The sequence below is a fragment of the Megalobrama amblycephala genome, linkage group LG18 (assembly GCF_018812025.1).
Source record: "Megalobrama amblycephala isolate DHTTF-2021 linkage group LG18, ASM1881202v1, whole genome shotgun sequence".
NCBI lineage: Eukaryota > Metazoa > Chordata > Actinopteri > Cypriniformes > Xenocyprididae > Megalobrama > Megalobrama amblycephala.
The window spans coordinates 8,919,793-8,946,010 of record NC_063061.1 but is presented as its reverse complement, the minus strand read 5'-3'; the positions used below and the strand labels follow the sequence as shown (position 1 = coordinate 8,946,010).

General features: G+C 35.7%; 1 protein-coding gene across 4 annotated transcripts in view; it reads left to right on the top strand.

Annotated features, from left to right (window-relative positions):
* ebf1b (EBF transcription factor 1b) overlaps nt 1-26,218 on the top strand; it is a 149,984-nt gene that overhangs the window by 107,504 nt on the left and 16,262 nt on the right. For all 4 annotated transcript variants that reach the window (XM_048167297.1, XM_048167298.1, XM_048167296.1 and 1 more), the window contains 3 exons: nt 3,548-3,678; nt 7,103-7,229; nt 21,713-21,801. In XM_048167297.1, coding sequence (XP_048023254.1) covers nt 3,548-3,678; nt 7,103-7,229; nt 21,713-21,801 — 347 coding nt within the window. The remainder of the gene's footprint in view (nt 1-3,547; nt 3,679-7,102; nt 7,230-21,712; nt 21,802-26,218) is intronic.

The window sequence follows — 26,218 nt, the reverse complement described above, 5'->3', positions numbered from 1 at the left end:
AATAAATATATTTTTATTGCAGCAATTGTTGTGCACGTGTTATTTCAGTGTCACATGATCCTTCAGAAATCATTCTAATATGCTGAAACAGTTGGAAACAGTTGTGATGCTTAATATTTTTGGGGGGAACCTGTGATTCTTTTTCAGGATTCATTGATGAATATAAAGTTAAAAAGAGCAGCATTTATTAAAAATTTAAATCTTTTCTAACTACACAAGTCTTTTAATATCACTTTCACACATCCTTGCTGAATAAAAATATTAATTTCTTTCAAGAAGAAAAAAAAATACTGACCTCAAAATTTTGAACGGTAGTGTATATTATTGTTACAAAAAGATTTCTATTTTAAATAAATGCTGTTCTTTTTTAACTTTTTATTCATCAAAAAGTCCTGAAAAAAGTATCACAGGTTATGAAAAAATATTAAGCAGCACTTTTTTTCAACTACATTTAAGTCCCCTGTTATAGGCTAACCTGCAATTTTACAAATTCCCTATTTATTCCCATTAATTCTCATATATTCCCGTTAATTCCCATATATTCCCATGAATTCCCCCAAGGAAAGTTTCCAGCCTTGAAAATTCCCGGAATTTTGCAACCCGAGTAATAATTACAGAAATTCTACAGATTTGCCTGTAAAATCAGTGCAGAAAAAGTCAGACTGATTCATTAATAACTGATTTATTATACATTTTATTTCCATGGTCCACTTCAGACATTCCACTAGTAACTTTGCAACTACATGTCAACTACCAGAGTATTAGTAGACTGTTAGTCGACTGTTAGTTTAGGGATCGGGTTAGTAGAATAAGTTGGCATGTAAGTTACTTATAGTCAGTAGAATGTCTTTTAGGGGAGCATTTGTTGGACCTTATGAGTACTATCATTGGGCAACATGTTGACATGTTGTTTCCATGCACTGTAACTTCAGTCTTTTAATGATTCCACCACTTTTCCCATCTTCAGCATCCCTGAGAAAGACAGCTGAACTTAGCCTAGCAAGGTTACAATATATCTTTCCCAACTTGCATCTCACAGCGTGTGGATCTAACAGTCATGCTGGCCCATCACAACCCTTCCTCTCTTTATATCTCATTACTGTGAGTGACGCTTTGGCATTTGGGAACTAAATGCAGGTAAACGCCGGCTGGCTAAATTGCTTTCTTTGCCCCCTGCTAGCACGAGACTCTGCGTCTCGGAGGGGAGCAGACAGCTCTAATAAGCAAACTGACCTTTCTCCGTGGTGGTCCCTTTCTCACTCAGCCACTGATCCACGGCCGCCGCGGAGAGCAACAAACAGAACACGCTAAACGAGCTGCTGTACCTCGACGCCCGGTGACAAAAACACGTGTCTCCTACTGCAGGAGGCCTAAGGTCACCTTATTGACACGACGAACGTACAAACACACATTAATGTTAAGTTCTACTCTTAGGACACTTGAAGAATTTATTAGAAGGTACTGAATTTAGTTATTTTGTTTAGTTGTATTTTACAGAAATTAGTTTCTGTGGGCACTTTTGGCCATGTGGACTTGAAAAATTTGTGAACTCTGATGAGTGACTCTACTCTGTAGAGACTCTACTCTGTAGAGTGTGAAAAAACACGTTTTTTCACACTCTACTTTATTTAATTTATCCTCTAACAATGAAACACAACACAGAATTGTTATATTTGTCTTTTTTGTGTGTAAAAAGTGATTATCATTTCTACCGCATTGTCATTTTACACACTTTAAAAAAAATAAAAAAATAAATAAAATCACCAACTCTTTTGTCTTGTAGAGGCCTTTTATGTGTCCTAAATACACACATTTAAATCTTGATTGGAAATGACTCACAGTAAGGGATAGTTCACTCAAAAATGAAATTATCCCATGATTTACTCACCCTCAAGCCACCTTAGGTGTATATGAGTTTCTTCTGTCAGACGAACCCAATCAGAGTTATATTTAAAAATATCCTGGCTCTTCCAAGCTTTAGATTTTAGATAGATAGAGGCGTGACATTTTAAAGCCCAAAAAAGTGCATCCATCCATCATAAAAGTAATCCATACGGCTCCAGTGGGTTAATAAAGGCCTTCTGAAGCAAAGTGATGCGTTTTTGTGAGAAAAATATCCATATTAAAACTTTATAAACTATAATAACTAGCTTCCGGCAGACGGCCTACCCAAATCGACTTGTGCCAAAAGAGTAACTTCTGAACTGATATTGCAAGCTTAGACGCCTCTCGCTGTTCAAACAAATAGGGCAGGGCAACAAACTCAAGCTCCTCTTCTCTTATATCAAAATCCTCTGGCATTTCTCTTTAAAAAAAAAATATTGTTTTAGACTTCTAATTTTCACCGGTGTTTTGTTTTGCTCTATCCTCTGCGCTTCCACGTTCATCAGTACATCATGCTTCAGCTCAGGGGTTACTTTTCCACAGTAAATTGATGTGTACGGCCATCTGCCAAAGTTAGTTATAGTTTATAAAGTTTTAAATATGGATATTTTTCTTACAAAAACCAATGGATTCACTTCAGAAGGCCTTTATTAACCCCTGGAGCCGCATGGATTACTTTTATGATGGATGGATGCACCTTTTTGGGCTTCAAAATCTCACGCCCCCTTCACTATCATTATAAAGCTGGGAAGAGCGAGAGTATTGTTTAATGTAACTCTGATCGTGTTCATCTGAAAGTAGTCATCTACACCTAGGATGGCTTGAGGGTGAACTGAATTTTTGGGTGAACTATCCCTTTAACTCTTTGTTTAGAATATCATGAAGATATAATAACTCACGTTTCTGACTTATTTTCATACTTAAAGATTGAAAGTCTGGGACAAGAGTTCTGGAACAAGAAACCCAAAAACCACCCTCAGAAAACGATCCTAAATCGCTGCATAAACTTTTCACATTTACTTTATCGTCGACCATGAAATATGGCCTAGTAACAAATAAGTTGTAGTATGTATTGGACACTGCATCCTTCTAGCTAAAAGAGTAAATCTTTCGGCAGTCTGGCCCTTAATTTGAGGCATTGTCTCACTGTTCTGCTACAACTGAAGCATTTCCTTGCTATGCCCTTAAAGTATGGATGTGTAGCTCAGATGTAGTGTTGGATGGGAATTCAGTGTAAGTGATCCTTTGTTTTTATGCCTAATGTGTGCTATGAGAGCTGTGAAAACCACCGACACTTTTCCAGAGTGTGTGGTATGGGACTCTTAGTTGGATCCAGCTGTGTGAGTTTTCTTGGTGACATTTGTGTGTTTTTGGTTTCCTGCACTGGCCTTGAAATAAGAGACTGGGAGGTGTCAAGACTTCCCTCAGAGCCCAGGAAATAAACTACATTCGAATGACACCTTTAACCCTGAAATAACCCCTGCAACCCCCAGACTAATGTTGATCCTGAATGATTGGAATTTCTCAACAAAACTTCTAATCATGGTCAAGTAATGCGAGTGTTGGATTGCTACAGTACACTAAATACAAATGATTAAAGTTTTATATGTATATGTTTTTTTCTCCTTCTTCCAAATTGGTCCTGTGGCGTTTTTGGAAGCAGCTGCACCTTGTATCAAAGCCATTAGTCCCAGTGAAGGCTGGACAACAGGAGGTGCTACTGTCATCATCATTGGAGACAACTTCTTTGACGGACTGCAGGTCATCTTCGGCACCATGCTGGTTTGGAGTGAGGTGAGTTTGCAAGTCATACATCTGTCCAGCAGAATTTTTTGTCCATCAGTTTTTCTCACTGATTGTTGCCACAACATACACTCTAAAAAACGCTGGGTTGAAAATGGACAAACCCAGCGGTTGGGTTAAATGTTTGCCCAACCTGCTGAGTAGTTTTATTTACAGTAACTCAACTATTGTTTAAAATGACTGTATTGCTTCCTTAAAATTGCTTGCTTGTTTTCACTCAATTGATTAGTCAAAGTTCAAATAGACTTGATTTAGTTTAGCTTAATAAAGGCCTTCCTATGTTGTTATTTAATTCGCTTATTTAAAGCCATCACCTTTCCCAAGGCATTCTCCTATCACAATACATTAGCGTTACGTTAGGCTGACATTATGCAGGTGATTAAATTACTGTGCTTAAGTGATTAAGAAATGTGATACTTTTAATAGCTGCTCAATTGTTTTGACACGTCTTTGTACAAGAAATTGAGCAGCCTGTGTAACACTGGCTAACTGCTCAATAACAGCGGGTTTAAAGATGCTCAAATCAGTGGTGGTGAATCACATACACAAACACATTGATCTGGAGTGATTTAGAGTACTTCTCTCTTCAGACAGCCACTCTTCACGAGAGCACCAACCCTGATACAAATTTCCCACTGCATACTCTTCTAACCTCTTTGATCTGTTGATGCTAAGTGTTATTAGCTACCAGAGAAATGAGCTAATGAGTTTGTGTGTGTGTGTGGTTATGATGAACTACATCTGGTACCGATTAAATACACTGTGCTGAAATCTCCCTATAGCGGTTCCTGTGTACCTCGTAACCTTGTGACCTGTACCTCCTGACCCCATGACCCCCATACACGGGGGGCCCATCAAGAGCCACGTAGTTCCCTTCAGCTGCAGTGCCAGCGGGGATCTGATTACCACAGATAGCATCTAACAAGGGAGGAAGAGAATAAGAGCAGGGGAGAGTCCAAGGAAGACCTTTTTCTTTCATTTCTTTTTCTCAACACTACATAGGCACCAACTCAGAGGCACCACATAAATAGCGCTAACACATAATTCACTAACAGTTGATTGCAGAACAGTCTGACATTAGCATGTTGCTAAGCTAACAACATGATACTCTAATAAGGATAAAAACACAAATACTGGGTAAACTAGTATATTTTTAGTTAGTCTGATCTAATTTTAGTGGTACTTTAATGACAGTCAGTAATAAATGGATTACATCAAAGACTATAGATATAGAAAGACGGATGTGGCAACCAGGGCGGGCGAGAGCCGTGAGGGAACGGCGCAAGGCCGGTGGCGCGAGAGTTAATGAGCTCCACCTGGGAGGCGCACTGGTCTCGAGTCCCTCACGGAGGAGCTCCGGAAGCATAAAAGGAGGAGCGACAACAGTGAAGGACGAGAGAGGACCAGGCCTGGACTTTACGTTATGTTTTATTATGTTTGTGTGGCCCTCACGGACGTCTGCCGGCATTACTTTCCTTTGGTTTTTGGTTTATTTATATATTAAAGTTTGTTAAATGTTCGCCGGTTCCCGCCTCCTCCTTCCCACATCTACGAACCGTGTTACAACGGTTCACTCCTATTTTTTATGAATGGGAGAAACTGACGCGCAATATGGCGAAATACATCCCACCTTCTAAGAAAACCTGAGACTCGCGCTTAGGACTGCACATGCGCATTGGCTGGTCTATCCTGAAAAATAAGCTTTTTAAACCCTATATGAGCATAAGAAACAACATTTTTGGGACAGTTACAGATTTTGTTGCTGATTTGATATGTTATTTAATTGTGAGTTCGGCAAGCAGTTTTTGAGATTTTTTGAGATTTGCCTTTGAGATTTCTTGGATGCCCGAAATAGCTGTCCACAGGTGTTGCAAATATGGCCGCCGATTGAACAGACTTTCCTTGAAAGGGACTTTGGCTTACATTTGTAGTCAGTTGTTGATTTTTGAATAGCACACTAGCATGCTACTCTTACTATTTGAGCCATACATAGAATTCGTAATAGCATACAAGTATCGGTCAACATTTCTCTTGACTCCTTTTGGCATTTTTTTCCCCATAGTGCATTCTGGGATTGCCTTGACTAGAATTTGGGAGAAATTAGGTATCCTTTGTCAGGGTATACTTGGTTTTTTTACGTGGACGCTAGTGAACGTGCACAGTCAAACGCACAGCCTTGCATTTGACTTGTACGTATACACAGGTGTTCGACACATGCGTAGTTTTGAGCATCTCTCGGCACAAGTTACAACCCATGTAAACGTCTTTGTATTCTTTCATGCTAAAATTGTAAAAATGAGGGTACTTTCTAACCTCTTTGCACAATCTGTCGTCTATGTAAGCCTCCATTGTCGCTGTAGCTTGCATGCGTTCCGGTCTGTTCTGTTTATGCAGTTTTTCTTCTACTACCTTGTGAATCGACGTTCCCAGTGCACGTTTGCCACCTTGTGGATAAACTAATTACTGCAAAAACAATTAAAACGCGCATGTGCGACCTGCGCATTCAAAGTACGCATGGTTACAAAAATCCAGTGGTGCTCGTTCAGTACGCACGTACTCTTCTGATGACGAAATTCGTATCACGCGCACTGTACGCTGACCCTCGCGAATGCGTAAAAAGTGAAGTATACTTTGGGCTTTAGAAGTTAGCATAAATTTGCTGGCTACGTTATGGAAGTCCTTTGCATCTGGAGTGCCATAAATTCTGTCAGGCTAGGAAGTTCACTTGTTTGCTGGTTTGACTGTGAGAGACAGATTTTCAAAGAGGATGATGTTTTAGACAACAGCTCATATAAGCCACATGCATATAGACTGTGAGATGCTGAAAGACAGTGTGCTGTTAATTACATCTCTGAGGAGCTCCACCTGTCCTCTCCTAGCCTTCATCTGCGCCATCCCTTCACCACCCACCATAAACAGCCTGATACTGATTAGACTAGATTCATACACGCACACGACACGTACAAACACACACATGGCGCACACACAGTCAGATTGTTTACTGATCAGAACTGGATCAAAGAACATAATCAGCCAGGGCAAATGAACACACAAAACACAACTAGCATCTGCAAACAAATGAGCTTTACTAGCTAGCTTTACTTTTTTTCTTTGTCAGCTAGTGTTTTTTCCTCTCAAATGCCTGTTGCTTTTCAAGTCACAGGTCAGGATTGTCACTAATGAAGGGTTTGTTGACACACCACCATTTTCCTGCAGCTCCAGAGGCATCACATGACATTTACATCTGTGATGATTGGCTCAAAACAACCTGGCTGCATAACTGAGCAAAGTTGGCCGATTTCAATTCTCATACCTCCTGTGCCAGCCGAGCAACTGCCATTGAGGGAAACGGGATGCTAATGGTATTATGGACCACCATGGTTCTAACATCCTCTCTCCGATTTTCTCCTCACAGCTCATCACACCTCATGCCATCAGAGTTCAGACCCCTCCTCGTCACATCCCCGGGGTGGTAGAGGTCACGCTCTCCTATAAGTCCAAACAGTTTTGCAAAGGCACACCAGGAAGATTCATCTACACAGGTAAGCCTTTTCAACTCAAAACAAGAAAGATGAAACTTGTTTCAACACTACCCGTATATAAATACAGATTTGTCACAGGAGAGGTGTGATTTTACTTTATTATTGTTTTAAAATAATAATACAGGCCCAAAAAAACTCAATTCTCTTTCATTGGAAGAAGGACATGGGTTATATATAGGGAAATAAATATCATACAGACTATATCAAACACTAAAATCAACCTAACAATGGCATAGCAATGTGCCTAAAAAAATTCCAATGCCCTTAAATAATCTAACACTATTTAAATTTTCTATTGCAGTTCTATTATTATGGTTAGTATATGCTAAAATACATTTTTATTTTTTAAAGAGTGATGACATATGTATAGAATTATTTATTACTTTTTTCATTTGAATATATATATATATATATATATATACACACACACACACACACACACACACATATGATTTATTTATTATTATTATTTAAAATTTTAGCATATGTGTTTAAGATTTTTTTTTTATTATTTTTTTTTTTTTTTATGTTTGATAATATATGTACAGGATTATTTGCTATATGAAGGATTATTGTTGATTTTTCTGACTAATGCACACACACTCACATAACCACGTTCCGTTAAGAAGTAAGGCTTTGTTAGCTTAATTACTGTTGGAAAAAATATAACAGCTAATGCTCATAAAACCTGTTACAATCAAGGAAGTAAACAAGCTGCACTTTATAGGCTTCCATATTGAAGCCATTTAAACAGTGAAACAAACTGAGAAACCATGAAGCTTACATGAAACCGTTAATGCGTAAATACACAAACAAACTGCCTCAGTTAAGCTTGGCATAGTAGATCGACATGACACAAATGACTGATTTCTCATATAATGTATGGACACTGTATATTTATACAGTGTATATAACTGTTAGATAAATTCAATATTTTAAGAGTGTATTTTACTCCACAGGGCCAAAATGTTATGTTAATGTTTTTCTGTTAAAACAACAGCATAAAAAACTTTGCATTGTCATTAAAAGGTTGCGTAAGTGCATTTGTTCAGCAGTTCAGCATTTAAATAGATTATCTCAATTGGTGATCGCTAAACTCCAGCTTACTTGTTTGCCAGTGTTTTCAGATCATCAGCGCTTCTGCAGTGTAGAAGAGTGCGTGCGCATGGTTGCCAGATTGCAAAGATTAGGTAAAACACTGGGCAGAAAATGTATCCATTTAAAAGGAAAGCTCTGATTGAGGGATTTAAGCTTGTGACATCTGGCAACCGCAAGCATGAAAGCTTGTAGTAGAGGCTTGTACAGCAGTCTGTAATATTTTTTTTTCTTTTTTTTTTCTTTTTTTGGTAAAGTTTTTATTTTTTAACATGTTATTCTTGTATTTTTTCATTAACAATATTGCATGTTAATATAGTCACAGTTATTGTTTAATGACCTTGGTGTCGTCTTGTCACCATCTTGTCTTAGTCATGGAACAAAGTCGTCAACGAACATTTTTCGTTAACTAAATGAACACTATTTGTCACCAACTACTCCAGTGTTCATGAGGCAACACAATTGCGGTTTGGTCTTACCTCATACCCCAACCCGATCAATGCCTACTTCTTCAATGCCTACCATGAGGTCAAAGGTCAGCTCGCTGGTTAATTTCATGGTGGTTGTTTTTTTTTCTGTTGCTTTTTGTTTGTACTTCCTCGCTAGTGTTAAATCATCACGCACACCCACACAAACAAGAGAACACACTTGAAAGTGATTCTAAATCAAAGGCGAATTAAAAGAGAAAAATAGCTGATCTGGTGCACAGATGGATCTTTTGAGAGGGCGACGGACTCGTTCCAGTGAGAAAGAGAGAAGGAAACAGTATGTGCGTCCACAGAAGTTAAGTGCCATGATAGACATGGTATCAAGAGTTGTAGGTGGCAACCAGTGACATTCAAAGGGAGACACAGATGGCACATTTATTATTTTATTCATTTCGCCCACCGCTATGAGTATATCAGTAATTTCTCTCAGACACCAGTCAGAAATTCTTGGGAAATAGAAGCAAATGTAGTGAAATTTATGCCTTTTAGTGAAAATGTCTAACTACAAACGGGTAACATTCAGCTTTTTCAAACTTACGGTAACTGTTAATGTACCTTACCAACGTTAGGCAACTGGCACACAAAGATGGCAGCTGGCATGGGTATTAGAAGTACCCAGCAGACAGCTGGCGATGCTAATCAGCCTCTGTTAGCCGAGGCCGCTAGCAAAGGCTATTTGCATAGAACACTAGCAAACCCTCAGAACTAATTGAATCAATACAGGCAAAGCCACGGACACCTCCCGCCAGGCTCTGGCTGGGCATTAATCAATGGCTACCTGGAAACTACAACTGCAGTCGGAATCCATAAATGGCTGAATCAGTCAACCACAACAAGAACGTAAGTTGAACGTAAGGTCTTGCAGACAATGACACAAGAAAGTCTGTGCTTTTTGACCTGTGGTTTATACGAAAATACCTTTGTTTTAGATTTTTTGTAACACAATTAAGTTTCAAAACAGAACACTTCTTTTGATAAACAGCTAGATGGAACACAAAGGAATTAAACAGGAGGCATAGGCGCATTGTTCCCATACAACGTAAACACAATACACTGAATACTGAGTGCCTTCATGAGTTTTCCCTGCTGAAAAAAAAAAAAACACTTAATGTGGTTCATGTATGGTTTAAACTGATCTAGCTGATCTCCCACACTGGTGTTCTGCTGGTTTAGCTAGACTTCTAGCCTGACCAGCTGTCCAAAACCCCTCTAAAACCATCACACCAGACAAAGGATGTGCAATATATCACTACAGTATTGGTTATCAGCCAGTTTTAGAGATTTTTGTACTGAATATTTAATTGTGTTAGGCTTATTTGCCATGTTTTTACATTTAGATGAATCATGTAACACATACTTAATGGGATAGTTCATCCAAAAATGAAAATTATTCCATGATTTACTCACCCTCAAGCCATCCTAGGTGTATATTATTTCAGATGAACACAATCAAAGATATATTTAAAAATATCCTTTTGTGGTGGGGAGCTAGTTATTATAGTTGATAAAGTTTTAAATTTGTATATTTTTCTCACAAAAACCCATCACTTTGCTTCAGTAGCATTTCAATACATTTGATTATATATATTTGTATGTAATGGAGGTCAGCTAGTAAGAACTGTGTGAGTAAACCTTGCTCCCCTGGCCTCAAGATGCACACTAGCCACTGACACTAGAGGCTGCGGTCTTTAGCATCCTTGATATAGTGCCCCCACCTCCTGTGCCGGAAACACTGGTTTAAATCCCGCTTGGAGCGGTGCAAGCAGAACTGGAGGGGTTAAAAACGGGTGCCGTGACCCGGATGGGAGAGTGAGGTTATATATATATATATATATATATATATATATTAGGGCTGTCAATCAATTAAAAATTTTAATCTAATTAATTACATACTCTGTGATTAATTAATCTAAATTAATCGCATTTCAATTCAATATTTCAATTCAAATGAATCAATGCAGGGTTTTTCCTGGGTCAAAAATGGTAAAAAGTGCCCTACCCATGTGATCTGCGAGCCCAATACTGACAATAAAGTACCCGTCACTCTCACTGTAATTCTTTCTTGCCCTCTTTGCAAAAAAAAAAAAAAAAAAGTGATTTTACATCTTTGTAAGAGCTATAAACCTGAAAAGTATTAAAAAGTATACTTTTTTGCTAAACCTGAAAAGTATTAAAAAGTAGCATTTAGAAGTTATATAAACTAATAATATAATTTTCTACCATATACAATTGAATGCACCTAGCTAACAACAACTTGCTTTGTTCTGGTTTCACCTCACTCCAGTCTAAATTAACTGATTTTATAGGTAGGCCTAATTTACTACAGATTGACATTTAAATAACCTGAAAATATTGTGGATTATTAAAGCTAATTTTACTAACCAATCTCATTTCAGAGCTGTTCGAGTAAATGATTCATTATAGGACCGTGTGGACAGATCAGTTGTTGTCATGATTCATTAAAATGAATCTTTTCAAATGAGTCATTAGGTCGCGAATTGGACATTAGCGGACGTTGACGCGTTGCGTGTGAATCGTGATTGTTATTAGGACATCGCAAAACATTTGTCAACACAGAAAACACTTCACTACTGGATAGGATTTTCTTTTTGTTTACTGAAAGTGTGGTTTATGTCAGCTGCACGTGCAGGGCGCCTGTCAGAGAAGATGAGGTGACGTTCTTTTGAGCACCAGCGGTTTTTCAGGAAAAACATTCTCCGAATGCGCCTCGTGAAACATGGATTCGGTCTGATGAAATTTTAGCATTGTGTCAGTTGATTTAGATTATTATGTGTGAGGTAGAGAGAGTGCAAAGACGGTGCTTACCTTGAAGACAAAGAGAGCTTGCGCACAGAAGAGAGGAGCTCTGCTCGTTATGTACGTCAGCGCAGCAGTCTTCTCCCTCCTTCATTTTACAGTCGAATGGTGGCTAGAACGGCTCCAGGTTCAAAGGTCAATACGGAATGGATTAATCTGCGTTATTTTTTTTTAACGCGGTATTTTTTCTCAGATTAATTAATCGAAATTAACGTGTTATTTTGACAGCCTTATATATATATATATATATATATATATATATATATATATATATATATATATAACTTATTTACACAGAATAGTACATACTTTAAATATCAGCCATAACATGAAAAATATTATTGGTTTATCAGTATCGGCCAGAATTGTACTGCTCCTGCATCCCTGACCGACCTGAACAGTGGAAACAACTTGGTGACCAGTTAAGACCTGCAAACCACTTTAGTCTGGTTTAAGCTTCTTCTTTTTTTCAGCAGGGTTTCTCTGTCTGTCCGTCTCTCTCTCTCATCCTGGTGTTTCAGTTTTACTGGACACCATATACAGATCCCTTGGGACAAACTAATACATCTCATATAATTGACAGTGTAGGTTCTGTGTCACTTCTAAAACTGAATGTCAGCGGCGTGTGTTTGTTAGGAGGAAGTGCAAAGTGCCAATCGATAAACCATTGGAGCAACAGAGACAAATTCTGCCTATGGAACTGCCACAACATTCACAGGAATCATAGGGAACCAGATCTGAGAAAGAAAGGCCACATTATTTTCGTTAAGTTCACAATTCCGCACACTTTCTTCAGTTTCATAATGTTTAGATTTATATTTCCCAACAGTGATTCCAGATCGCTACTTACTACTTCCTATCAATACTTTCTTTCAACGTTGTCATAAAACAGCATTTGCAACCCAGTTTACTTCCATGATGAAATATATTTTAGAGTGAAACAGAATTTCAGTCAAAACAGGAATTGATTAAATAGTGAAAAGTAGGTGGTTGGAGGAAGGTTTGAAAAACAAGCGGGATTAGTGATGTCACTGAAACAAAATATCGTTTCAGAAGTGGAGAAACTTGTGACTCCCTACATACTCATTTAACCAAATATTGCATCTTAATAGCAAAGCATTTTTCCGCTAACATTTCTGCTGGCTAGACAGGCAGTAATTGGTGACGTTAAAAATTCAGTGGGATCTACTGCTGCCAAATAATTGCTTTATTGTCGGAAGGGACGAGCACCTCCAATTAGATTACAGACAATTCCAGGTCACTGCAAGATCGGACTGCAGCCAGATATCTCGGCAGCGGCTAGAATTGAGTCTAGTAGCGCTGTAGATGGTAGATGAATCACACACACTAACACACACACTGCTAACAAGACCCCAAAGGACGAGTTTTGAGGCTTTATTATATAACACAGCCCCACTGAAAACAAGAGCACAATGGAAATACGTTATTAGTCAGCACACCAAGCAGAAAAAACACAAGAATGGTTTCGTATTTCTCAAAGTAATAAGAAAAGAGCCGCTCTGGTCTATAATACTACGCATTGCATGTTATGTATTTGTGTATAGTTGTGTCATGTAAAAAAAAAAAAAAATTCCTTCACGTAAAGAAAGCGTACTTCAAACTAAATTCAGCAGCTCCTCCTCTACATCTGCCTCCTACATCTCTTTTACTGCCTGTTGTTTTGTATCATAAAGATGCAACTTTAGAAAGAAAATAGTGTGGTAGAAAAAGAGCAGGGGGAAAGACAAGAATAAGATTGTTCTCTATTGATCTTAAAGTGGTGTGGCTTGGAAAAAAATAACTCATCTATAATAGGGGAGGAAGAATGAAGCAATAATTCAGAGGTATTGAACGCTCCACTGCCGTGGGTATTGATCCCCCAGAGCTCTTGCCTTGAGCTCGTACCTGAAGGGGGGGGGGGATGTACATGCGCCCTCTGGGAAGAAGGAGGGAAAGAGGTGAAGAGAGGGAGGGAAGTGGTGACATTCCCTTGCTCATTACTGCAGTACTATAGCAGGAAAAGGATAGAAGTTTTAGTTAAAGATGATCCATATAGTCATAGTGCTGTCAGAGCCACGGACCTGCTTGTTCCAAGAATAGAATCAGTATTGCTATTGATTTGATTGATAACTTTCAATTTGATTCAATTCGTATGAGTTAGTAGATTTGATTCAAACATTCTTGGAAAGCATTCTTATAATGAAAGACTCATGCGTCATAGTGTTGCTAGATCACCGGACCTGCTGGTTGTAGATTCAATTCATGTCGTTTAGTCCCATTTAGTACTTTTGGTTATTTTTTTAGTGATCAATACAGACATAATTCTGTCAGAGTGTATGGTCTTCTCGTTATAGAACACAATCAGTTATTATTTTATAGATTCGATCTGTTTTATTTATTCAGTCATTTCATTCTAAAAAAGATCCATACTGTGATAGTGCTGACAGGCCACTGGACCTGCTTGTTGTAGAATAGAATAATTAATTTTATAGGTTTGATTCATTTGATTTGATTCAGTTTGTTTGATTTGATTTAGACACTTTAAAAGAATGTGAAAGACGATCTACAGTATACAGTGCTAGTGCTGCCAGAGCCCCTGGTCTTGTGGTTCTTGAATAGAATTGATTCTATTGTAGATTTTATTACTTTGCTTTGATGTTATAGCTATCAGTTTGATTTTATTTACCTGGATTCAATTTGTTTGATTTGATTCAAAACCTGGTTTTAGAATAGAATTTATTTATTATACAGTACATTAATTCACTTTGACTCAGTAATTAGATTTTATTTCGTTTGATTTGATTCAAACACTGGTTCTAGAATAGAACTAGGTTAGATTCATTTGATTAGATTTGATCTGCTCAATTAGATTCATCATTTGGTTTAAATGCTCAGTTTTGTTTGAACGGTATAAAAAGGCATGACTCAATGGAAAAACAAACAATTTTCACATTAGATTCGTTCACAAATCACGTTTAATAAAAAGTAGGGCTGTCAAATGATTAAAATTACATGATGTGCCGATTAATTAATCTGATATTTATCGCAAATTAATCACATGTATCAACTTTGACTGAGAAATTGCCCCCATAAGAACATTTAAAGTCATTATTGTGTTAAACGAGAAAAGCATCAAATAGACATTACAAAAAGTAGCTTTATAAAGAAATATTTGATTTGATTCAACATAGAATTTATGACAAAATCTTTTAGGCTACACAGTAAATAGTGTTAAAGTAACACTGAAGCAGAGTTAAAGTTAATGAGATAATTAAACAATTAATATAAGGCTATGACTGAAGTCAGTTGTAGTTCTTGTGTTTCTCTTTTCTTCAATGATTCTGCTTGTTAACAGCAGGTGTTCATCACTAATGCACAATTATCACTTAATTAATTGTATAATTATCTCATTAACTTTAACTCTGCTTCAGTGTTATTTTAACACTATTTAGAGAGGGACCATATGTACTCTGAGCAGAGTTGATTTAACTCTGGAGATTTTGCTGTGTACAATGGCCATGATTTTTTCAGAAGCTGCATTTGAATTGGTTTGGTTGAACTGTTCCACATAAGAAAGTAAGTCATACAGGTTTGAAATGACATGAAGGTAAGTAAATGTAAATAAACAGAATTTTCATTTTTGGGCAAACTATATACAAAATATGAAATTATTTTTTTTTACGTGATACTCTAAATTAGAAACTAAAACTGCCAGTAGGTGGTGGTAAATGTCTAATGAGTAAGTCATTGCGTCATTCATTCATTCGATTAGTTCAAACGGCTGATTCATTCAGGAATTAAGTAAATGGCTCTTTTTATGAATGGGCCATTGAATCATTGGTTCACCCGATTGATTTCGCTCAAAACACATATTTATTCCGTAATGAAACTGCTGTGTGTTGCTCGAAGATGCACAACAGTTCTGCTGTGGCTTTAGAGGTAATATTTTTGTTGGCAAAATTAAGCAAAATCTAAAATGTAAACAATATTAACTTCTTATTTATTGAGATGTTGTATAAAATCAGTATTACATTTGCACTTGTTCTATTCAGGACAAAAACAGCACTCGTGTGATATTGCTTAACTATATCATATGATATAAATATGAGATGAAAACTTTATTTTTGCCCTGATATCTTGAATTTTAGGACCATTCTAACCACATTCGATAGGCTCCATCATGCAGTGAGCTGTTGCCCTGCTTCATGTTCGTCACCAGTCATCTACATAACTAATTTATTAAATAAACGCGTTAAATCGACAGCCCTAATAGAAAGCATTAAGGTCTATTCAATCTATTAATCTAACGAATCTATTGGATTTTGTGTGGGTTGGGCTCCATTGTAGAGCGAGTGTATGTGCAATAGGCAATTATGTAGCCAACTACTACCCATCATACCACTTTACTAGCTCAAATTAAACGAGGACTTACCTCATGCTTCCCCGTCTCCTCTTTCCTCACTATCCCTCTACTCACAACATTCTCTCCTCCAGGTCATTATAGTGAAATATGATGAGGCCTGGATCTGCCCTCATGAAATTTCAATAAGCATTGATCTCTGTGATTGCAAGAGATTCTTCTCAGAAAGCGAGGGATAGAAATAAGTGAAACGAACGCAGAGGGAGGGGGCATATTTGCTCATTAATTTATTGCCAGTGATGTTCTATTCATATCAGTATAGAAGTATCAGCCAATCGTTTTGTGCTGACAGCTTACAGACGATTCATTGATCTTACGTTGTCTTTGTGGACACTAGTAGACAGTATTTGCTTTGGCTCAGGATGTTTACTTGCCTAAAACCAAAACAAAAACCCAAATTTCTTACAAATCCATTAAGTTCAGATAATTTAGACCAGCCGTATCACATACAGCCGTCAGATTCCCTCGTCCTTGAAAGTATCCCAAAGCTAGAATCACGTCAATATATGATATCAACTCTATAAGTAGAACTTCTGTAGCTGCATTGGATTGTTCCCCGTTGCCATGCTTGTATATAATTTCATTGTTCAAATTGGTATTCTTTTAACAACTCCCTTCTGAAACATTTTGAGCTGCTAAATTAGCTAGTAGCACAGTTAGATACTTCTCTCACTTAGGCTATTTTTGTCTATTTAACCGCTAGAGCTACCAAGGGAGAACTATAAACCAACATCCCTGTGCAAATTGATGCCATGTGGTATTAATACGAGGAAAACAATAAAACAGTTTGAAGAAGTGGAGTTGGGCCAAGCTATAAATACTTACCGTGTGGTTAGCGCTTGTTTCGCATGTAGTGAATACTGCACTTGGCTACAGTGAAAAGTTAGGCCAACAACAATCCCACTTCCCCATTTTGGGAAGAGACCTTTTTGTACAGTAGAGATATTTAAATAGTTAAAGGGCTTCATTCTCCTCCTGAGAACTTCATTCTCTTGAGTTTGTCCCTTGTTAGACCCCTGAAGTAACTTAAGGGATTATTTCCTCTATAGAAATTGACTTTATATGTCTCAATGCCCTTGATATCTCTGTGTTCTTTAAAGTGAGGGTTAGGGGATGTGGTGAGTGGTGACCAAATCAAAAAGTATATCAAATTGGAAACTCATATTCTCTTGAGGGACACATTGACCCGCAGTATCAGCCTGTGTTGAAAGTGGAGGAAAGGTTCTTTCATAAGAAACAGCTTCTTCAAAAACACAGTTCTCGTAGGGTTATTTTTCTAAAGGGGTTTGGAACGTGAGTCCAAAAATACTGTGGTTTAAGAAGGCATGATTGCCAGTGAACTTTGTTTTTTTTTTTTTTTTTTTTCCCCAAAGTGGGCACTGGGCACACAGTAGCTTGCAAATTTATTTTGAAACGCAAGTGAAAATGTTGTACTGTAAATTCTGCTATTTTTTATTTAATGCATAATTTGATTAATAAGTTGGGATAATATAATATAATATAATATAATATAATATAATATAATATATATATATAATATAATATAATATAATATAATATAATATAATCAGTGACTGCAAATTTATTTTGAAACGTCAAAATGTTTTACTGTAATTTTTCTATTTATTATTTAATGCATAATTTGATTAATAAGTTGTTTTTATAATATAATATAATATAATATAATATATGTTGTAATAAATAAAAACTAATATTGTAACAGTGATTATATAATATCATATCATATATGTTATGTTATGTCATATCATATATCATATCATATATCAATCATGTCATGTTATATTATGTTATGTTATATTATATTATATCATATAATATATCAATCATGTTATGTTATGTTATATTATATTATATTATATTATATTATATTATATCATATCATATCATGTCATGTCATGTCATGTCATGTCATGTTATGTTATGTTATATTATATCATATATCATATTATGTTATGTTATGTTATGTTATATTATATCATATATCATATTATGTTATGTTATGTTATGTTATATTATATCATATCATATATCAATTGTCATGTCATGTTATATTATGTTATGTTATATTATTTTATAATATCATATCATATCATATCATCATATATCAATCATGTCATGTCATGTTATATTATGTTATGTTATATTATATTATATTATATTATATTATATTATATTATATTATAATATCATATCATATCATATATCAATCATGTCATGTCATGTTATGTTATGTTATGTTATGTTATGTTATGTTATGTTATGTTATGTTATGTTATGTTATGTTATGTTATATTATATTATAATATCATATCATTGCATATCATATCATATATCAATCATGTCACGTCATGTTATATTTTGTTATGTTATGTTATTGATGTAGATGGCAGGTAATGGTAGTTAATGTACATGTTTTAAGGCTTATGTCATTGAACCAAGTAAATTATGGTTAAATAATAATTAAAATAATTCTTTAAGACAATTCCCTGTGAAAAACAAATCCTAGTTTTATCTTTCTCCACACGCCTTGTGAAGCCCTTTGTCCCCACTCTCTCTCTCTCTTTCTCTTTCTCTTTCTCTCTCTCTCTGTCGACCTCTGGGTCTCTTGGTAAGTGAATGTTTTCCCCAGGCTGAGTGAGAGGATTGGATACAATGTAGAAATCAATGGCAATAAGAGAGGAGTGAAGTACTCCTGACACATACAAGCATGTGAATGTGTTTCCTAGTGCACTGACTCATCCATCTCCATATCAATTTATTAACAGATGCCCCGCACACAGGAATACACGCACACACCGGTTCCTGACCGCATTTCTTTCTCCTTCAACCAGACAGGTGTTTCAGATTAATTAGATATTATCAACCAACATTTCCAAGGAAACGTGTAATTGAAGGTCCTTTATTACGGTAATAACTGTGAACAGCAGCACTTACACAGTCATTAACCTATATGTTCTTAATTGCCACATACTAACTTCAATATAACTTAAACAGAATTTACAGTGTCTTAACCATCTGCTCCAACCGACAGGAAAGTACCTTCGTTTCATGCCCCAGCAGCCCCTAACACTCCCTCGCACTCAAACTGTCCAAACCACTCTCTCTTTCTCTCTTCCTCTTTTCTCTCTTTCTCCTCACACGTCCATCCTTCAACAGCCTTGGGACCAGACACTCATTTGACGTGTTATTTATGAACATTTTGCAATACATGTTCTTGGGATGCCATTTTTAGATTCCATTATGTTTTGAACCACATGCTAACCAAAAAAACACAGGACAGCACACAGCTTGACACCTGTAAAACACAGACTGTTATGAATATATAATATAAATGCAGAAATTAAGGCTCCTGTAAAAGATTTCATTAAATGTTTCAGCATTGTTAAAACATGATCCAGAGTAAATGCTCTGCACAATAAAAAGTCTTTTTGCTATTTGCTTTTACTATTAATTATTAAATAAATTTATTTGTAAATTGTGTTTTGTATAATATAATATAATATAATATAATATAATATAATATAATATAATATAATATAATATAATATAATATAATATAACATTCTTTCATTAAATGTCATGATTGACGTCATTGTTGCTATTGTTTATTTAATTTATTACATTTAATTTATTTATTATGTGTGTGTGTGTGTGTGTGTGTGTGTGTGTGTGTTACTCTAAAAAGTAATTAATTACTAGCCACTAATTACTCTATCTAAACTGTATTGCATTGCTTATTACTATTTATTTTCTAAATCCCATATCAACCTTGACCAGAAAAACAAGGATAGACATGAAACTGCTCTTTTGATTCTTTCAAATAAATAATATAAAATTGCATAAATTATTCTTGAACTGACCAAAGTATTAAAAGGGAGAATGTTTTATTAAAAACATTCATTTTAACATTAAACTTTAAATTTTTATGTTATATCCACTAGTGTTTTATATAGATTTGTTCTATAGTCTAAATGCAGTTACATCAGAAGTAACTGTAATTAAATTACAAAAAATTAAGAGTAATCCCTTACTTTACCTATATTACAGTAATTATGTACTGTATATATATATATATATATATATATAATCTCTCTCTTTTGAAATTGTGTTTTGTCTTAAAGTCCCCCTGTGCTGAATCAAGTTTTTAATGTTGTTTATATGTCTATGTAGTGTTTTTAATATGCTTTAAGACAAATCATGTCATTGCTGAGTACTTTCTCCTTAAAAATGCAGTGTATCAAGGACAGACTCAAAAAACGTGGTTTGAAATCGCACCTGTTCTCTACTTCACAAATATATTGTAACCAATCCGGTCAACATATGGGCTGGCTTTAGCATTTCATTAACTATGCTGTGAAGCAGAGAGGTTTCGAGAAGGCAGGTTATCCTGGTATATTTTTCTGTTTATATGAAAAATCGGGTACATTTAGCAATATAGTGGGTGAATTATGTACAGTATGTGATGTATATTACAATGTTATGATGAACTATATGCCATTCTCCACTGTTGTCCAAAGTGTTTCAAAGGATGCTGATTTTTAGAAGGCAGCTGCTGACTCTGAGATGGCAAACGGGGACATGTTTTGTGTAATATTAGCAACACATTATTATTTTTGATAACATAGTCAAGCCAAAGTCTAATCATATCATTGACCGTTATGTGTTCGTTGTACAAAGCGATACATAAAATGCATTACCATTGTGATACATCGACTTGAAGACGATCATGTATAATTCACTCTTCCTCTTCTTCTGAATCAGTTTCTGGTTCAAACATATATGGCTGAATTAAACCACTTGCCATCGGGTAGCGTTTACCACAGTTGACCGAGTGGATCAGGTATTCTGAGCTTGTGTGATTGAGTGGAGGCGGAGACTAATTTGCATATTCATAGATCCGCGTATACTAAACGAAGCAAGGATTTTCAAAGGAAAAACATTTAAATATGTCATTTTGGTGGTCAAAGATGAGTTTTAAGGGATAAAATGATTGACTACAGGGGGACTTTAAATGCTACTGCAGTCTGGAGTTTTTGTTTGGTCCCCTACTTTTAAGTAGGCTCTTAAAACTGTGGCACTTTACAAACAATCATATGCCATCATAAACAGATCTTCTTCTACTTCCATTTTCTGTCCATTACTGGAGCAAATGGTGTCAGATAGCTTGTTAATATCTCTCCTGTCCTCCATCTCATCCCTCGCTCAGACTGAATGAAAGGCTTTCGCGTTTTTGACAGCCTAAAGACTTTATGCAAAGTAATTGCTGCGCTAAACGTAAAAACATAAACGTCCTACGATTACATGCTATATGCGCTTCCTGCACTTAACACGGCCGCAAGAATTCCCAACAATTTAAAATGACTTCCATTAGAACCGTTGTATATATTAATATTGCATTTTCTACAGAGTTATTACTCTGGGTTGTAGCTGTATATTTAGAAAAAAAAAGTTAATTTACAACAACTAAATGGCCATGTTAAGTTTTATTCCAGAAATATGGAGAGCCTTTTATTCTTTGCAGCCTTACAATGGTCAGCCATGTACTAGTGTTAAATGTAAAATATCAATAGGAAAAAAAAAAAAAAAAAATATTTTCTAAAATTACATAAAATGAATGGATTTGTCTCTGCTTTTGTTTGCAGCCCTGAACGAGCCCACCATAGACTACGGTTTTCAGCGGTTACAGAAGGTGATACCTCGACATCCAGGAGATCCTGAGCGCTTGCCAAAGGTACGAATAGCGTTTCCACTATTTCCACTACTGTTAAAGACACATCAACAGAAATGTGCTGTTGAAATTAGGTGTTTGTTGAGCAACAGATGCTAAATGAAGTAATTGTCCTGATTTTAGTGAATATATATATACAGTATATACAACAGTTCATTCTGGTTCTCGAATCTGATTGGCTGAGAGCTTTTTCCAGCCGTGCGATATCAGCACTGGAACCGATTCATCGTTTGTATCACTCCACTTGCGGCGACTGTCATAACAGTCAAGTAAATCCACCATATTTTATACAAATACTACTTTTGTTCTTTCACAAAATGTAGTTTTAGGAGTTTTTAGGCGAGAATGTAGTTATTTAGACCTCAAATATGTGACCTATTTTACAATTTGTTTAGACTTTTTTGGAGATGTGAGCTCCAGGAACATTTGTTAAACTGTCAACTTGAGATTTGAATCCATGGCAGAAGGAAGTAGTTTGGCACAAAAGAGGATTTTTAAAGAAACTCTTGTGCTGTCGAACTGTTGTATAAACGCAATATCACATGAGTAGCCATGCTATATGGCTGTATATCAGCACTCTGTGATTACCTAGGGCACTCGTGTGATATTGCTTATATATATATATATATATATATATATATATATATATATATATATATATATATATATATATATGGCCAACTGAATGATAGCTGATTCTTATTTAAAGCCTTAATCACATGACTTCATTGAACTGACAGGTTTATCAAGAATCCTGAATCATTATACAGCTGTGTGCATTTCATCTGTGTAACATTCCTGTATGACATTCCTCTATTTCTATTAAGTGCTTCCAGATCCTCTTTCCTTAATTCAGAGAGAGTGCTACAACATTAGCTATAATATCAAAGTAAAGATTCTCACTTATGAAGCACTGAGATGGCGGGCTGCGTGGTTATGTCATCATTGTCTTGGTGATGAAACTCATATGGTAATAATTCTGCTTGGATGAACATTAGAGTCTGTTGCAAAAGGACAGAAAGAGTTGCATCATGGAAAAAAAAAAAACTTTCTGTCTGTTGCTGTTGTTCTACTTCTCCATGTATATCGAGCCATGTTTTCCATGTGTTGTGTTTGTTGTAATGTCATCCTCTGGTTGTAACAGGTACTCTATATAGTGCTTTAACTGTTTTTCAGGTTGGGCTATTTGGTCTTAATGAAACCGTGTTGTTTAGTTGTGTAAATAGTCCAAGTAAGCTAGAGTCACAGAATGGAGTTATTTGGTGCATGTGTGTCCTGGAGCTCTAGAAATATGGCATAAAACAGGCTTTGTTCAATCACTGTGATTCACAGTTCAAATCTCACTTATACCGGGAGTAGGTCAGATGTCAGGAAACATTGGCTTAGATTTCGGCAAGTACAACGTGTTCCTGGATCAACTTTCTTGTTGGTCCTGGAACAACATTCTTATCGACAAATCCATTTTTAGGGGGTGGGGGTGTTAGGATTTAGACCTCAGTTTAGGCCTGAGGTTTGGGACTAAAGCAACATTCTTCAGGCCCGTTCACACCAAGAACAATAACTATAATGATAACTATAAAGATATGTCATCTTGGACCACAAAACCAGTCTTAAGTCGCATGGGTATATTTGTAGCAATAGCCAACATTACATTGTATGGGTCAAAATGATCGATTTTTCTTTTATGCCGAAAATCATTAGGATATTAAGTAAAGATCATGTTACATGGAGATATTTTGTAAATTTCCTACCATAAATATATCAAAAATGTTTTTTTATGAGTGGATATGCATTGCTAAGGACTTTAGAGGTGATTTTTTTTTTTTTTTTTTTGGACCCTCTGATTCCAGATTTTCAAACCGTTATATCTCGGCCAAATATTGTCCTATCATAACAAACCATACAACAATGGAAAGTTTAATTATTCAGCTGTCAGATTACGAATAAATCTCAATTTAAAAAAAATGACCCTTATGACTGGTTTTGTGGTCCAGGGTCACATATAGTTTTAAAAATCATTGAAAGACATAATATAATATAATATAATATAATATAATATAATATAATATAATATAATATAATATAATATAATATAATATAATATAATATAATATAATATAATCATCAAATATGCATTTTGTAATTAATTAATAAAATTAATAGCAACAGTTAATGGACAGGTATTTAACTACAAGACTATTATATTATATTATATTATATTATATTATATTATATTATATTAATTATATACCTGTACATCTTTTTTTAATTGTTTGGAATATGACAAATATTTTTCCCAGAAATATTTATTGCAAATATTTTCTGAATAAAACATGTACTATATTTATTTCCTTATGTTTTTGACACTTTTATCAGTCATTAGAAAAAAACAATTATAGATATTATTGACTAAAGGTTTTAAAATTCATTTTTCAGTGTTTCCTCAACATTATTATATTATATTATATTATATTATATTATATTATATTATATTATATTATATTATATTATATTATATTATATTATATTATATTATATTATATTATATATTTAGATGAGATTGTTTCTGAGCTTTTACATTGATATTATATTATTTTTAAAAATGATACATTGATGAATCAGCCTATCAAAGTCTTACTTTAGACAACCACCTTTCTCTAGCCCTGAAATCTGATTGGTTGATAGTAATATTGTTCCAGACCCAGCAATAATGTTGATTCAGGAAGTTGGTAAAAATACTGAAACTTCAAAAGTTCCCATTCAACATTAACCTTCTATTTAGGAGTACTGAGTGTGTTTTCTTGTTTGGATTATTCTGTTCGTTTAACAAGAATGTATGTTTGGTGATGAACTATATACATGTGAGTGTATGTTTAAGAGTGGTGTGAGTATGTGTGTGTGTGTGTGTGTGGGTGAGTTTAAGAGCACGGGCACCCAGAGGTGATCCATCATGGTGAAGTCAGCTGTCCAGCGGTGCCTCCCGGCAGGTCAGCGATCGAAGTCTCCACTGGCCGGACTTTATTATTGCTCCACCACCAGTAATTGAGTCACAGCAGAGGGTGTGTGTGTGTGTGTGTGTTTGAATGCGTGTTTGTGTGTGTGTGTGCTTGAGAGGAGGAAGAGAAATTATTCCAGCACACTGGCACCTCTGACATTCAGAACAGTGTTGAGCTCAATGAAGAGGTCGGACATATGGAGGAACAGAGAATCATACATAATCTCTCGCTCTCTCTCCATCTCTCTTGTCTTGGCCGCTGTCCCATTGGCAGTGGTGGCGCCACACACATACACACACACACACATGCTCTGTTCCTCTCCGCCCCATCGATTTTCTCGTCCTTATTGAGGTAATAACAGTTTGTTGACGGGGCTCTCTTTTCAACTGCTCACCTCAATCATACCAGCCAAACACAGGGACGCCAGAGAGAGAGAGAGAGAGAGAGAGACTGGCACACACACATATGTTTACCTAGCCATCTAAATGAGGGCATACCATATACTTCTATTGTTTTTATATAAAGCTAATTATAGACTATATAATTATAGACAAATGGTAAACCAAACCCAACTTTTTTTTTTAGAAAAAAAAAATCTTCATGAACGTTTTTTACCCTTGAGGATATGGACGTACCTGATTTTCCCTAAATATATTTACTGACTGATTGACTGATTGATTGATTGATTTATATATTTATTCATTTATTTTTATTTTTTCTAAGTTGCAGGAATAGTTTTCTCCTCGATGTATAGCTAAGTAAACACACAAAACAAAGAAACTTATGGGAACCTAAGCATAAATACATATGGGAAAAAAGTTGACCTTTTTCAGTTGGTTTTCCAATGTTTCTCACATCTAAACCTCTCAGTTTAGTTTTTTTTATAGAGTCTGTGTTGTTCCCAGATCAAACTCAGACACAGACAGACATGAGAGCCACAGAAGGACAGACGGTGTAGTAGCCCGTATGAAAGGATTAGAGAGGACAACAGAAGTGTGAATGCTCTACTGGACATTTACATTGACAATGAGGTCTGACATGGACCAACACAACCTGCCCATTTTGGTCCTTTTATTGATCAGTTTTTAGTATTTATGTTCTTAAAGGAATAGTAATTGTCATGATTCACCCTGTTGCTTCAGTTCTTCATGACTTTATTGATTCTGTGAGCACAAATAAGATGTTCAAACCATTCATTTTACATTTTGAAGCTTCAAAAAAAGAGCATGATAAAAATTTTGTGATAAAAATGATATGACTCTGTTTATTCAAAGCGTTCTGCAGCCATATGGTAACTTTGTGTTAGGAAAAGACCAAAAGTCACTCTTTATATTACAAATAATGACCCATTTATTGAACATTTTGACAAAATTCTAAAGAAAAAGTTTGCATAAAAAAGTTATTTTTTTTTTTTTTCATATTTG